Raw genomic sequence first — 17,020 nt, forward strand, 5'->3', positions numbered from 1 at the left:
ACATGACCTTAACCAAAAAGAGAAACAGTACAGCATAACATGACCTTAACCAAAAAGAGAAACAGTACAGCATAACATGACCTTAACCAAAAAGAGAAACAGTACAGCATAACATGACCTTTACCAAAAAGAGAAACAGTACAGCATCACATGACCTTAACCAAAAAGAGAAACAGTACAGCATAACATGACCTTAACCAAAAAGAGAAACAAAACAGCATAACATGACCTCAACCAAAAAGAGAAACAGTACAGCATAACATGACCTTAACCAAAAAGAGAAACAGTACAGCATAACATGACCTTAACCAAAAAGAGAAACAGTACAGCATAACATGACCTTAACCAAAAAGAGAAACAGTACAGCATAACATGACCTTAACCAAAAAGAGAAACAGTACAGCATAACATGACCTTTACCAAAAAGAGAAACAGAACAGCATAACATGACCTCAACCAAAAAGAGAAACAGTACAGCATAACATGACCTTAACCAAAAAGGGAAACAGTACAGCATAACATGACCTTAACCAAAAAGAGAAACAGTACAGCATCACATGACCTTAACCAAAAAGAGAAACAGTACAGCATAACATGACCTTAACCAAAAAGAGAAACAGTACAGCATAACATGACCTTAACCAAAAAGAGAAACAGTACAGCATAACATGACCTTAACCAAAAAGAGAAACAGAACAGCATAACATGACCTTAACCAAAAAGAGAAACAGAACAGCATAACATGACCTTTACCAAAAAGAGAAACAGAACAGCATAACATGACCTTTACCAAAAAGAGAAACAGTACAACATAACATGACCTCAACCAAAAAGAGAAACAGTACAGCATAACATGACCTTTAACCAAAAAGAGAAACAGTACAGCATCACATGACCTTAACTAAAAAGAGAAACAGTACAGCATAACATGACCTTAACCAAAAAGAGAAACAGTACAGCATAACATGACCTTAACCAAAAAGAGAAACAGAACAGCATAACATGACCTCAACCAAAAGAGAAACAGTACAACATTACATGACATTAACCAAAAAGAGAAACAGTACAGCATAACATGACCTTAACCAAAAAGAGAAACAGTACAGCATAACATGACCTTAACCAAAAAGAGAAACAGTACAGCATAACATGACCTTAACCAAAAAGAGAAACAGAACAGCATAACATGACATTAACCAAAAAGAGAAACAGTACAACATAACATGACCTTAACCAAAAAGAGAAACAGTACAACATAACATGACCTTAACCAAAAAGAGAAACAGTACAACATAACATGACCTCAACCAAAAAGAGAAACAATACAGCATAACATGACCTTTTACCAAAAAGAGAAACAGAACAGCATAACATGACCTCAACCAAAAAGAGAAACAGTACAACATTACATGACCTTAACCAAAAAAAGAAACAGTACAACGTAACATGACCTTAACCAAAAAGAGAAACAGTACAACATAACATGACCTCAACCAAAAAGAGAAACAGTACAGCATAACATGACCTTCACCAAAAAGAGAAACAGTACAGCATCACATGACCTTAACCAAAAAGAGAAACAGTACAGCATAACATGACCTTTACCAAAAAGAGAAACAGAACAACATAACATGACCTTAACCAAAAAGAGAAACAGTACAACATAACATGACCTCAACCAAAAAGAGAAACAGTACAACATTACATGACATTAACCAAAAAGAGAAACAATACAACATAACATGACCTTTACCAAAAAGAGAAACAATACAGCAGAACATGACATTAACCAAAAAGAGAAACAGAACAACATAACATGACCTTAACCAAAAAGAGAAACAATACAGCAGAACATGACATTAACCAAAAAGAGAAACAGAACAACATAACATGACCTTAACCAAAAAGAGAAACAATACAACATAACATGACCTTAACCAAAAAGAGAAACAATACAACATAACATGACCTTTACCAAAAAGAGAAACAATACAGCAGAACATGACATTAACCAAAAAGAGAAACAGAACAACATAACATGACCTTAACCAAAAAGAGAAACAGTACAACATAACATGACCTTAACCAAAAAGAGAAACAATACAGCAGAACATGACATTAACCAAAAAGAGAAACAGAACAACATAACATGACCTTAACCAAAAAGAGAAACAGTTCAACATAACATGACCTCAACCAAAAAGAGAAACAGTACAACATAACATGACCTTAACCAAAAAGAGAAACAGTTCAACATAACATGACCTCAACCAAAAAGAGAAACAGTACAACATAACATGACCTTAACCAAAAAGAGAAACAGTACAACATAACATGACCTCAACCAAAAAGAGAAACAGAACAACATAACATGACCTTAACCAAAAAGAGAAACAGTACAACATAACATGACCTTAACCAAAAAGAGAAACAGTACAACATAACATGACCTTAACCAAAAAGAGAAACAGTACAACATAACATGACCTTAACCAAAAAGAGAAACAGTACAACATAACATGACCTTAACCAAAAAGAGAAACAGTACAACATAACATGACCTTAACCAAAAAGAGAAACAGTACAGCATCACATGACCTTAACCAAAAAGAGAAACAATACAGCATAGCAAGAGATAAAATGGAACGCAACTCAGTGGAGCACATACCTCTGCCAGTCTGAACAGTTTACGTTTTGTATCCCACTGATAGGCCAGATCTGGATCCGGACCTGAACAAAATTCTAATTGGCTTGTTCTTGTCACCTACTCAACTCATCCATCAAATTGTGTCATAACGTATCCACAACCTGAAATACTGTGTGCTATATATCGCTTTTAGCCCCATCACCCAATGGTGAAGAATCAATCACTATAAAAATTATCAGATCCAGATTCAGATCTTCACCAAGACCTATCCACCAAGTTTCATCTGAATCTTTCCACAACTTTTTGAGATATCCTGTTCACAAACAAACAGACAAATGAAAAATCACTCAGAGTGACACTTGGTGAAAAAGAACAGCACTCGGTAGAGCGCATACCTCTGCCAGGCTGAACCATTTACATTTTCGATCCCATTGATAGGTCGGATCTGAATCCGGACCTCAACCAAAATTGAATCGGCTTGTTCTTGTCACCTACCCAACTCATTCACCACGTTTTGTCATAGCCCATCCACAACCTTTTGAAATATCACGCAATACATCGTTTTTAGCCATGTCACTCAATGATGAAGAAACTCTTTAAAAAATAACAGTATCCGGATCCGGAACTGAATCTTCACCAGAATCTAATCAATTTGTTCTCGTCACACACCCAACCTGTCAACCAAATTTCGTTCGAATCCATCCCATCCACAACTTTTTAACATATCCTGCCAAGTCAAACCAACAGACAGACAGAAGTGAAAACATAACCTCCATCCACCTCCGGTGGCGGAGGTAAATGTAAACCCCGAACAATCATTTTCAGGAAGCACATAAACTGCCAATGATAACTCACAGAACCAACCTCAACATGAGCACAACCCCAACCTCTCTCCCTTCCAAAAACACAAGGAGCTGATAATCTCGGTACCCCACCTTTTGGGTGGGATGAAGAATAGATCTGTGTAATATGAAAACTAAATCTTGAAGAGTTTTTGAAATAGCATGTACACCAGATGGTTGTCATGGCATCAGAATTCAGCTAATCACAGCCATGATCTAATTAGGTTGATTTAAAGTCATGAGGAATAGATATCCGCAATATGACAGCTGAATGTTTAACAGTTTTTGAAATATCACGTACACAAAAGTACATGAACACGTTATTGATCAGTCGGACAGAGCTCATTTTAATGGCCCCCGTCTCCGACCTTGTCGGAGAGCCGTGGAACAAGAAACAATACTGTATAGCAGATTACAACTGTGTGGTGGGTAGAACTATTGCACTGAATGCAACTGCCCAATACAAAATATGCTGCCGTGGCAGCAAAAGGAGTGGAATAGTTTTGATATTTCTTGCATATGACCTTTGACATCATGAAAGGGGATATTTCTCTATATGTTGTTCCCCGCCCCTCCACCAAGATCGGAGACGGGAGACATTGAAATGAGTTCCATCCGTCTCACCGATCATCTGTCCATGTACTTTTGTGTACGCAATATTTCAAAAACCATTGAATATTCAGCTTTCATATTGCAGATATCTATTCCTCATGACTTTAAATCAACCTGATTAGATCATGGCTGTGACTGGCTACGTTTTGTTGCCATGGCAACCATCTTGGTCCATGTGCTTTTGTGTACGCAATATCTCAAAAATAGTTCACGATTTAGCTTCCACATTACACGGATTTATTACTGAAACCATCCAAAAGGCGGAAGACCGAGAATATTGGCTCCTTGTTTTATTTAAAAATAAATACAGAAATATCGAAATTCCTGGTACCCATGTTAATGTTGTCTATTTCAATGAAACGTAATGTTAAAGGGTACATTAAATGCTTGTTTGTTGTTTGGTGTGTGGAGTGTAATATATAAACAAGCAAACAAGGGGGGGGGGACAAACAAGAAAACAAAGTACAATGATGAGAAAGACAAATTGGCCATCAGCATTGATCAATCAATTTTTGAATTCGATTACGATTACATATTTACAGCTTTCTCAATCCTCCAAAATTCTTTGTCCTAATTATTGGCTGTCATTAAAAGGCTCGTTTTGCCAATGATAGTTTTCCACATTTTGATTCGTGTAACTTTTCCCATGGCGAACGGTCTGTTCGCGTGTATCAATTCATTTGTTGCGTCTTGATAAAAAAGTGTGTCCAGCGTATCGGAGGAAGTTTTCATTTTGCTTGAAATAAAATAAAATAATATAAAAACACAAGCCCAAGAATTTCTTACATTTTAACTTTCACGATGCCGCAGCACTGCAAAGAGTGGGAAACTGATAGCGTTACAATGGATGTGTATTGTGTATCCATAATCAAGAACATGGGTACGAGGAGTTTCAGGTGCACACACCATAGGCGTTTTCATCACGAGGAATGCTGTTCGAGAGCGTAGAATCTAGCCTGACCCGATCCTCTTCGGTCACATCATTTTCCACACTCGCAAACGGGCGCTCCTCAGGGTTCGGTGGAGCTTCTCTGGTTGGCGTAGGTAGCAGAGGAGCCGTGTCTGGAGCTTGCTGAAGGTGGCACAAAATACGGAGTAGCAAGTCACGGTTACCAAATTAATTTGAATCCTTCAGCAAAAGAGGAAGTTTTCGTTAACAATAAGCAGGTCCAAAGAAATTAATTGCAGAAGTGTGGAAGCAACCTGGTCATAATTGGGCCCAAAATAATGTTGTTCAATTTGGTGCACAGAATATATGGTTACTGGGAAGCTTTTTCATGAAACAGGAACAAGTCGAATCAGGTCACACTGCATCGGCCAAAAAGGTGGCAGCGTGATCCGAAGCCTGTGCAACAGTTTGCTTTATGCTTTCAATATTACTCCGGTGCCACTGCAATCAGAGATGTGAAAAGCACCTGTGTATCTGTGACAGGGTAAGGCAGGGTGACTGAACTGCCATCGCCACCGGCCGGGAATAGAGGCACAGGACCGGCAGACGATGGACCAGGCATGGCTGGATAAGGAGGGAAGACAAGCCAGAGAGACAAAGTAAAGACGCAATCAAAAATTTCAGCATAGCAGAAATGTAATTACTTGTTATCGTTTCTTTTTGTTTTTAACATGACAAATGCATGTCAGGTGATGGAATCACTTTTGAGGGCTACGCACATAATTTAAGGGGTTCAACTCTTATTACAGCTGATTTGTGAGCAATTAGTTTTCATACTTCTGAAAGATATTTCGATTCAATTCAGCCAACAAGCCACCAACTCCACCACACCTCCCCCACAACCACCATCCAAAACGCTTCTGATCGCCTATCGAGAGCATCAATACCTACAGGTATTACCGGTACGTTCCAAGGTCTGGGACTCTGGCCAACATACCAATGTTACATTCATTACTCAAGACAATAAGGTGAATGAATTGTTTTTAATCATGGAACACTCATGATAGCAAAAACTTTTATTGGCATCGTTCCTGATTTATTGCTGTTAGGGTTAGGGTATCCCATCTCTACATCTGTAATTAGAATGCTATGAACTGCGTTGTTGTGATGGTACAGGCATTTTTTATCTTGCCAAAACGAAGTTTTTGCAAGATATGTCAGTCAGCTTGTATGTTTTTTTGGTTTTTTTTGTTTGTTTGTTTGTTTGTCTGTAATCACATATAAAAAATTCTGCAGAGCACAGTTATCATTGGAAATTTTTGTAACTTCGCATATCAGAGGCCGATAGAGGTCCCTTTCAGTGCACAAAATTTTGAAGGTCAAGGTCAAAGGTCAAGGTCACTTTGTCGGAAATGAGGGGAGTCGACGAAACCCTTATTTTTTGAGTAATTTTGATCGGATCGTCTTCAAACTTCATGGGAATATAGTTCATGGTCTTGCGCTCAGCTGATTAATTTTTGGTGGCGATTGGCCTTGACCTTCATGGTTAGCACCTAAGGTCAAACATATTTGACCCCAAGGTCAAATTTTCAAGTTTTAGGAACCATATCGTGTAGTACCTCAAATTGAACACCTCAATGAGTGCTTTGTAGATATGTCAAGCTTGAGACATTATGACATCATTTGGTGACGTTACGAGGCAAAAGCATATTTTTCATGGTTACTCTGTAGAACGATTCTCATCGGAATCTCTCGTAGGCAGATATTTCTCAAGGAGTCGCTCCTGGTGGATAGCAGCTCTGTTCACCTCAGTGTGACCTTAAAGAAGTCACACGTGGTCACCTTTTGGCAAGATACGGCTCACCCAGCGGGTGACATTGGTTTATTTGTTGTTTTAATCCAACTCTCATTCAGAGTTGAAGTTAAAAGAAACAAGGCTGATTAATAGTGTTCAGAGCAATTTTACCTGCATCAAGCTGGACTGTATGTAAAAATTAAATGCGTTTAATTATCTTCGAACATTCGTGTTAGATACAGAACCTTTGATCACATCTTTGTGCAAATCTGACAATTCCAATTGGTAGCCACTTGTCAGAAGAGAGCAAAACAATCTCTGCCTTACTGCCCTCAAGAACCTTTAAAGGAAAAGGCATGAATGTCCACACAATGTCAGTTAGCATGGGCAATGGGTATGTTATCTCGGAGTGAGCGTTTGACCCTCTTCAGTTTATTCATGATTTTAACGTTGTTGGCATTACATTTTTAGCCCAACTACTTATCGACATCTTGGCTTTAGAACTTGTAGGTTGCCCTTTTAAATAATCATGACAAGCCATTTTCCCTACAATGTTAGACCAAGGTCTTGGGGAATCCAAACTTGCACAGCTGACCGGGTGGGCCGTGAAGGCTGGCAGAGTGGAACACGCGTGGACAGGCCTTGTAGCCTTCCAGGTAATACTGTACAGCCCTCTTGAAACGCTCACATTTCTCTTCTTTCTGAGACTGCACGGATAACACAACGCAAAGGTAAAAAATAAAACAATAAAAAACTCCACATCAAGAACAAAAAAAAAGCAAGCATACTGATCAAACAACTGGTCAACTACGTTCTTTCTTGGAATTTAGTTTTAGAAACAAAACAAAAATACTTCCCTCAAAGCTTTACGAAATAAACTTCGAAAAAGCATGTCTAAATATGCATCTCGATATGCTCAATTATCCCACTGGTCGGCCTGTTTCAGGGCTGTTTGTGGCTACCTCATCAATGATAAAAGGTACTCGTACGAGGTTTGGTCGGTTCTCCAGAACATGACCCTGAGAGACCAAACTTCAAAATGTATTTTTGTCAAAATTCATACATTCCTGAACAAGAAGGGCACTCGGTAGAGCGCATACCTCCGCCACACAATGCCTGATCCACGAGAACATATCGGGCCCAATACATTTTTGAAATATCATGCCATACAGTACTATATCGTTTTTGGCCCTATCCCTCAATGATGAAGAATCACTTTAAAAATAAAATAATTCTCGTATCCCGATACAGATTCGGATCTTCACCAAAATCTAATCAGTTCGTCCTCGTCACACACCCAACCTGTCCACAAAATTTCATCCCAATCTGAATCTGTCCACAACTTTTTTGAGATATCCTGCACACAAATAGACAAACAGAAAGATGTCACACGTAGCATGATACTTACGAAATCCATAAAACAAATTTGACCTTTAAAAATATTGGTGGTTGAATTAAATGATAAAATACACAAATCCTCTTCAAATTTCAAGTCAATCTGATGAAAATTGACAATTTTAAAATTTAGCCGATGACGTTTTGGCCGATGATGACCTCAAAAATAATGAGTAATTGAATTCATCTTGACAATTGATGACAATTAAGAGCTTTGACACAGAACAAATCACGACACACCACAACAAAGGAAATAGCACGAAAAAAGGGAAAACACCAGCAGCAGGGTGGAGAGAGAAGGTAGATGGGAGAAGTTGCGCTACGGTCCATTCAGAGAAAGAGTGAGTGAATGTGTGGGATTTCTTCGGATTGAAAGACATATTCCAAGTGTTTGACCAGTTTGTGATTTTGTCTAGGTCTGAGGAGAGGGACAAGACTGCTACCTGTGTCAGAAGGATGAGATTTGTCACGGCAGAAAGTGGAGTCATCAGCGAAGAGATCAATCGGATTTTCCAGAGATTCAGTGAGATCATTGATGAAGATTAAGAATAAGATGGGGGCCTAGAACACTGCCTTGGGGTACTCCAGCCTTAACAGCATGAGGATATGAAAGGGTTCCGTTGAGAGCCACACGTCAGCTACGAGAGTGGAGGAAGTCAGTCATCCAAGAGTGGAGTCGGCCTTAGATTCCAAAGGCAGACGGTTTTGGAGAGCAAGGCAGGATGCCAAACTGCATCAAAAGCTCGAGATGCGTCCAGAGAGATGGCCCTGATCTCATGTCTGAAATTGAAGGCCTCCATCCATTGTTGGGAGAAGAGAAGCAGCATGTCCAAGGTAGAATGACCAGGTCTGAATTTAAATTGATGATCTGAGATGAGGCTGTTGGAGAAAAGGAATGATTTTATGAATGATGATGGATTCCATGACCTAGCTGATGATTGGAAGTAAGCTAATCGGGCTATAGTTAAGAGGATCCGTTTTTGCACATTTTTATGTAATTGTGACGTTGGCCGATTTCCAAGCAGATGGAAGATGACCTATGGTAAATGACAGGGTGAAAAGGGCAAAGGGAGGAAGCGTAAGAGCAGCAGAGTGGGTTTTTAGGACACATGAGCTGATGCCGTCCGGTCCAGTTGCAGTCAGATTTGAGGGTTGCCAGACACATTTCCACCTTTTAAGGTGCAAAAGACAGAATTCAGGAGCAGTTGAGTACAAATGGAAAGGATGGGTACAGAGAGAGGGGATAGGGGCACAAGATTTTGAAGCAAACACAGAATTGAGGCATTAAGCCTTCTCACGAGCTGAGTCGGATGTGGTGCCATTTGAAGTGAAGGAAGGGATGGAAAGGACAGAAGGGTAGCATACACCAGACAGGCTTGACGAGGTGCCACCAGGTTTTAGAGGAGGGAGACGTTTGAAAGTTCATTCTGGAGATTGGAGAGATGATGTTTTCTGGCTCTCCTGAGGGGAGACACACACTTGTTGCAGGCTTTGTGGAATGATCCGAGTTTGCCTTCGGTTGGAGTTGCCTTCCAGAAGGAAAATGCACGTTGTTTTAAAGCAACTGCCTCACCAAAGGATTCAGAGAACCAAGAGTGGAAGGATGCGCAAGATAATTGAAAATGAGATGGGATGAAGCTGTGCATAAGTGAGCAGGTTTCTGTGGAAGAATTCCCAGCTGAATTAATTAATATCAATGGTGGTGGATACAAGAGACCAGTCATGAAGTATTTGAAATTTTTTTTTGATCTACACAGGGCTGTGAATGCAGACACAAGTCACATTTGATGAACCACAAATATGTGGGGTCTGCGAATGTCGAATCTGCGAATGTCGGGGTTCCACGGTATATGGGGATGTTTTGGTATTAGGATATTAAATTAGGTATAAGAGAATGTTTTAGGTCTTCGGGTAATATATTAGGTTTTCAGAAATGTTTAGGTATTAGGTTATTCAAGTAGGTATTAGGGAATGTTTAGTTATTAGGGTATTAAATTAAGTATGAAGGAATAAAATTAGGTTTCAAGGAATGTTTAGGTATGTTTCAGTATTTGGGAATGTTTAGGTATTAGGGTATTTAATTAGGTATTAGGGAACGTTTCGGCATTAGGGAATGTTTAGGTATGTTTCAGTATTAGGGATTGTTTAGGTATTTGGGTATGTTTCAGTATTAGGGAATTAAATTAGATATTAGGGAATGTTTAGGTATGTTTCAGTATGAGGGAATGTGTAGGTATTTGGGTATGTTTCAGCATTAAGGTATTAAATTAGGTATTAGGGAATGTTTCGGTATGTTTCAGTATTAGGGTATTAAGTTAGGTATTATTGAATGTTTAGGTATTTGGGTATTAAGTTAGGTATTAGGGAATGTTTAGGTCTTTGGGTACGTTTCAGTCTTAGGGAATGTTTAGGTATTCGGGTATGTTTCAGTATTAGGGTATTAAATTAGGTATTACGGAATGTTTAGGTATTAAATTAAGTATGAGGGAATGTTTAGGTATTTGATATGAAGGTATTAAATTAGGTGTCAAGGCAATTCCCTAACACTTTGTTAATTTGATAGCTAGTCATTTGTACCTCATTACCACATACAAACCACAATGAAAGATTAACTTAGATTGGGGGTGTCACAGATTGATTCAGGGAGTACATTTCCCAGCAAGCACTGCAAATACTTGGGAACTTAGGTCTGACTATTTCACATCAGGTGACCCAATCAAGACATTTTTCCACGTGCAAACATAAAAATGGGTTGCCTTGCAAGTGAGGAGAGTTAACTACATGTAGCATTTTAATTGAAACATTGCGTTTAGCTTTTTGCCAATTTGATAGCTATTTTTAAAAACACGAAGAGGCCAAGGTATCCATTCTTTGACGCAACAAAACAACGCAAGCTAAGCACTCACAGGAAAATCAAAATTACTTGCTCACTTTATTTAATAAATGCAACAAACTAGCAAACATATACAGAAATAAATGCAGGAAATCTCCAATACAAGTCATGATAAACAGGCAGGACAACATTTGATGTATCACATGGAACACAAACGGCTCCATTTAAATTCTACAAAACCACTGTTTATGCTGAACGCAAAATTGAATTGCGCCAGCACAGATGTCCAGCTTACCACTCGAGTCAATTTCCACTAAGTAGAAAAACAAGCTCACCTGGGAGTGCTTAAAAACATCGCGTGCTATGGTGTCGAGATCATCGATGTTCGGCACCGCTTTTAGGTAGTCCGAGGCCGCCCTCACCACCACATCACATGGCGGCAACACCAGCTGGTGGGCACGTACCTGGAGCGCAATTTTTGATGCAATCACAAACTTTGACTGTGTGTATGGCTCACGGGAGCTCCAGAAACAACCGTTCACCTGAAGGAGAGGACCGTCTTACCTTGAGACTCGAGAGAGGGTGATCAGGACCAAGCAGGTTCCAGTGGAAGGCAGCAAGATCCTCATCAGGCAGTATGTGGTTTCCTGCACACAGAAATAAAAGCCAGGGCAATATGCTAACATTGTGTTTGCTTCAACTAACTTTGCTAACCTGTTCAAATAAATGGTTTTCTTTTATTTTCAAGTGTCAAACACACTTGCAACAGAAGAATTTGTCAAAAATCAACCTGGAGCTGTACAACCAAGCTCTGACAATTAGTAACAGTAATAAGTGAGCAAAACTGTTCAAGAACCTTAACTTAGGGTGACCAAGATCGACGAGAATGCTGCATCAATTACATACACTTTGGTGTAAAGCCTATAAAGGTCGTGGACAAAGATAAAACAGAAAGAAAAAACTAGAACGGCACTCGGTAGAGTGCACACCTCCGCAAGGCTGAATAGTTTACATTTTGGATCTCACCAACAGGCATCCGGACCACAACCAAAGTCGATTTGGCTTGTTCTTGTCACCAACCCAACTCATCCAACTAGTTTCGTTCAAATCCGCCCATAACTTGAGATATCATGGTATGAATCGTTTTTTTATCCGATCACTTCACGGTGAAGAATCACTTTAAAAATTATAGGATCCATATCCGGATATTTAGCAGAATCTAATCAATCTGTCCTCGTCACACCCCCAGCTGTCCAGCAAATTTGGTCCGAGTTTATCCACAGCTTTTTTGAGATATCCTGCTCACAGATGTACAAACAGGCAGGTGTGAAAACATAACCTCGGTCCACCTTCGGTGGCGGAGGTAATTGTAAAAAAAAAACTAGAATGAAGTCGATGGCAAATCGTAGCAAATCCCCATCTAAAGCAAAGTTGAAAGATGGCAGAGCATCACCAGGAATGACTCAATACCAAATATGGAATAATAATTTTTTTAAATCTTGTTTTGACCACTGTGATCACAAGTTCCCACCCACTGGCACATGAACCAGGGATCTAATCCCCCCCCCCAAAAAAAAATCGTTAAAACATATTTCATGCATCCCCCAATGCAAATTGCATATACAAAGTTTCATTAAAAAAAATATAATTGAATGTGCCCATAATTGCATTTTTTGATATTTGACCTTTTGACTCTACCCCAGGGCCTCAGGGTGGCGGGGCGAAAAATGACACTGCTCTCGCACCTGCTTGCCATGTGGTGATCATAACTACCAAATTTGGTGAATTTCTGCACAACTGTTTACGAGGAGGCAGCGTGACGGACAGCGAGACAGACAGACCACAAAATCTCCTGGCTATTATTTTTTTAAGCTCACCTGGAACATAATTCAGGTGAGGTATTAGCATGGCGGTGAACAGTGTTCGTCAGTGAGTCAGCCAGTATATAAACACTCGAATATTCCTCTCAGAAAATACACACACGATTTTTAGGAAACTTGACCACAACCTTCATAACCTGTGACGTACCAAAGTTTGTTCACAGCATTAAAAATTAATAAATTAATAAATCAGGGACTATGGGCATCTGGGGGGGTCAAAGTGTGTCCAGGTTTGCCCCCCCCAAAATAGGTATTTGCTCTCTTTTCCAAAACTACACACGATTTCGATGAAACTTGACCGAAACCTTCACCACCAGTGAGGTACTAAAGTTTTCCTTCCCACGCCATCGATAAATTTGAATATCAAAGAGGTCAATTTTTAAAATCAATAAAAAACAAAGGTCATTACGATTCCGGGATCGCTACTTTTGACTTCTTCTCAAAAAGTATTCACCCGATTTACATGCAGCTTGCTCGGAATCATCACTGCACGGTGCTTTCACCAGGTTTGTTCAAACCATCGGTTAATTTACATGTTTTATGGGTCATCCACGCCTACCAGTGGTTCCCCGATTCCACCGGGTGAGCACAGGGGCATTGCCCCTTTTTATTGATTTTTAATCACGGGGATAATCGCATATCTGATGTATAATTAACTCAAATGGATTAACTGCCAACTTAATGTCCACTCGGTGTTAATGACATCTTGTCTGCGTCGGAGCATATTTGCGTACGCATTTTTACCTTACAATCAACAGAGACACGCTTCACCATCACCGACGCCTTAAAAAGAAATAACCAAACTGACAAAAGACCGGACAGTCCGTAGTGCTGCGACTAACAGGGACAATGAGGATGAGCAGCGACGATTTTGAAAACATCAGCATCCTTCACTCCAACGATCATCTCATAAAACGTCCATCTATCATCCTGCAACGTCATGCCAGTTAGCAAAAAACCCCTTGCCCTTTGAAAGTTAAACCAACTTAAATGCTGAAAACATGACGAGCGTCAACGTAAACATTTACATTTCAAGGACAATCCAGAAAACTTGCACAACTCTTATTTGTGCAACGACAGTCACGTTATCCCAGCCTCAGATACACCCGGCACGACGTCTGCAATCGTTCCTTGACAATTTACTTCCCGACTCGCCAACGCGACCAGACTCAGACCACACACCCAGCAACGCGGCGAACACAGGAAAGCGCTCGAGTGGCAGGTCGAGGGCTCTGGCCACTTCAGGGAGCAAGAACTCGCTTGCTGTGAGGTTCTTCCCATTACGGCTCAACTTGAGAGACGAAGCCCCAAAATAGTGCGGGGGGCAAAACGCAGCGTAGTCTGCATCCTGGGCCACCAAACCATGAAAGCCGCTTTCCTTGCAGAACCTGATCACCTCCAAATGGTGGTCATTGATACTTTGAGCCACCTTTATCAGAAGGGGAACAACACGCACAGCAGGTAAGAGAATGGGAGAGGAAAACAAGAAACACCTGAAATCGAAGAGCAGCAAAAACAGAGAAATGAGAACTTGCAAACACTTTCGCATAGTTTCACACAGCTGGAACCATAGATGGATCAGAGTAGCGTTACAACCTTCAAAATGACAAATATTAACCGACTTAACCATACGATTCATGAATGATAAAAAGTCAACCCGGCAGGTCAACAAACAAAAGAGCTGTTCAGCAAGTTCAGCAGGTTCAGCAGGTTCAGCAGGTTCAGCAGGTTCAGCAGGTTCAGCAGGTTCAGCAGGTTCAGCAGGTTCAGCAGGTTCATAAGGTTCAGCAGGTTCAGCAGGTTCAGCAAACCGACGGAAAGCTCCCATTTTGAGCCGAGTCGAAGGAAATTCGAGACAAGACAAACACCAGGACGAATCCACTTGATGGTTCCATGACATCCAGACATTCACGATCGTGCTACAAGACCAACCCTTGAGAGGGATTATTTTTCCATTATTATTTATTTATTTACTTTCACCAATCTGAGAGATGTCCACACACAAAATACAACTTCAGATAACATTTCACACACACACAAACACACACAAACCGAACCTCACCTTCACCCTGAAGCGCAGCAAGGCGAGTCGGACAAAGTGCGAGAGCGCGACAGGTGGGATGAACCAGACCTTAGGTGGGGGCGTGCCCTTGTTCTGCACGTGCGCCACAATGTGCTGTGAGCTCTGACGTTCGTTCGCCTGACGCTTCACCCACTCGTGCAGGCGACCCTTCTCCAGAGCCCCGTTGAAAAACACCACCAGCTCGATGTTGGCCTGCGCACAGGACCTGCTAAGCGCCGACAGGAAGAGCAGCATTTGATTCCATTGTCCACCGCTCACCCAATCCGTGAAGTATCCGCCGTAAAGGCGAGGCAGACAGTTCTCGGCGTCGATGACCAGGCGCAGGGGACATTGCGGGGGTCGATTCCTGCCCGCGCCGACGAGGCTGCCCCGGGCGAGCCTCTGCAGCTCCACGGGAACCACGGCGCCGGGACAGTGCTGCTCCACGAACTCCTGCAGCCCTTGGATGCCCATGATGAGCACGTGCGCCCTTTCCGATGTGGCCTCGTCTGGTTGTTATGGTTACTAGCTTTCCTGACGCTGCGCCGGTGCTCCCCCCCACCCTTAACTGTTGCACCCGTCTTTGCCACACTTTTCTTTTCCCCCCGATTCGTCAGCGCACCTTGCTCCTTTTCGTCCCGTCCTCTTGTTCCTTGAACGGCCTCCCCGATCCTCGAACGGAACTTCCGTGCCAGGGATATTGCAAAACAAACAGACACACAGAAACGGGGGTATGTAGGGAGTGAGAAAACCTAATGGGGGGGGGGGGGGGGGGAAAGAAAGGATAACTTGAAAGGAAACGAAAAAAAAAATAATAATAAAAGTGAAAGTAAAAAGAGGAAATGTTGGGGAGGAAAAGGGGGAGGGGGTTAGGGGGGTGAAAGTTTCAGCAAGTGTTGTCCGAGCAGATCACACAGATGTGTGAAAACGAAGCGTGGGATGATGGAGGACGACGGTGAACGAGATGGACTGGAGGAGCAGCGAGACGAACCACGCTTGTTGGCGTCGGGGCCCGGGATCGCAGCCGCTCGGCAGCAACGCAGCACAGAGCAGCGGTTAGGTCCGACCCTCGGCCATGGGCTCGGTTCCGGCCTGTGCTGCACTGGCCCGACGACGCCCTCAGCAGCAGGCCGAGGCCGCATCAGCCGCTACCATGTGCGAAGCCCTGCTGCCCGCCGCCATCTTGTCGGCGCCGCCACGAACGCGCATGCGTGGACACGCGCGCGATCGGACACGTGGACACGCACGACCACGTGGAGCCACGCTCTGCGCTGATTGGACAATCCCGGACGATGTTGTTTTTTTTTTTGTTTTTTTTTAATTCCTTCCGCGTATTTTGTTGAAAGACAAAATTCCCAACAACAATCTCGAAACGATTTAAAAGCAAACAGATTCGTCCCCTGTCGCCTGTGCGTGACCCATAAATATACCTGGACCTCACGAGGTCGACGTTGACCCCTATGTGTGTTCTCGACCTACATAAATGGCGACTCCTGCCCGAAACCCAAAAACAACGTAACCCCCCTCCCCCCCCCACGGAAACGTTCGTGCTTCGGTTGATTGACACGTTCAGTGTGGAAGAATGATTCAAAAAGTCCATAAACCATTATTTCCCATGATAATGATGAACCATGCTCACACACGTGTATGTAATACCAATCCATCATGGACGACCTCCAAACACTCCGTCTGTCTGTTTGTCTGTCTGTCTGTCTGTCTGTCTCTAGGAGATTCCTTAATCGTGAATATATCTGCCTCAAAATGTGCTTGATGTTGCTTTGTATTGGTCAATGAGGCTTTTCGTAACAATGCACAATCAGCGAATTAATTTCAAACTCTGCGCAACCTCCCAGCACTCCATGTCCAAAAGTTTCAAAAAGTAAATCCATCTCCAAAAGTCTTGTTTTCTGTTTCGAAGCAAATATCCTGATCAATTATAACTTCGGTTTTGAATGTGTACTTGTCATACTTTTTGGCCATTAAATTGGTTAATTAATGGTACAGTCAGGGCAGAGCGCTGCTGATTGATGACTGGAGAGTCCCAAACTGTTCAAGATGGTGCAGG

General features: G+C 41.8%; 1 protein-coding gene across 3 annotated transcripts in view; it reads right to left on the reverse strand.

Annotated features, from left to right (window-relative positions):
* FAM120A (family with sequence similarity 120 member A) overlaps nucleotides 1-16,176 on the reverse strand; it is a 131,277-nt gene extending 115,101 nt beyond the window's left edge. For 2 of the 3 annotated variants that reach the window (XM_085898136.1, XM_085898137.1), the window contains exons 1-7: nucleotides 14,956-16,176; nucleotides 14,076-14,322; nucleotides 11,578-11,660; nucleotides 11,349-11,477; nucleotides 7,381-7,492; nucleotides 5,517-5,614; nucleotides 5,008-5,173 (exon numbers count right to left, since the gene is read on the reverse strand). In XM_085898136.1, the coding sequence (XP_085754262.1) occupies nucleotides 5,008-5,173; nucleotides 5,517-5,614; nucleotides 7,381-7,492; nucleotides 11,349-11,477; nucleotides 11,578-11,660; nucleotides 14,076-14,322; nucleotides 14,956-15,429 (1,309 nt within the window). In that variant the 5' untranslated portion in view covers nucleotides 15,430-16,176. The remainder of the gene's footprint in view (nucleotides 1-5,007; nucleotides 5,174-5,516; nucleotides 5,615-7,380; nucleotides 7,493-11,348; nucleotides 11,478-11,577; nucleotides 11,661-14,075; nucleotides 14,323-14,955) is intronic. The other variant, XM_085898135.1, reaches the window with a different exon arrangement.
* Between the last annotated feature and the right edge of the window lie 844 nt (nucleotides 16,177-17,020).

Source organism: Eptatretus burgeri, chromosome 10 (assembly GCF_056783735.1).
Source record: "Eptatretus burgeri isolate ZD-2024b chromosome 10, Ebu_testis_v1, whole genome shotgun sequence".
Lineage (NCBI taxonomy): Eukaryota > Metazoa > Chordata > Myxini > Myxiniformes > Myxinidae > Eptatretus > Eptatretus burgeri.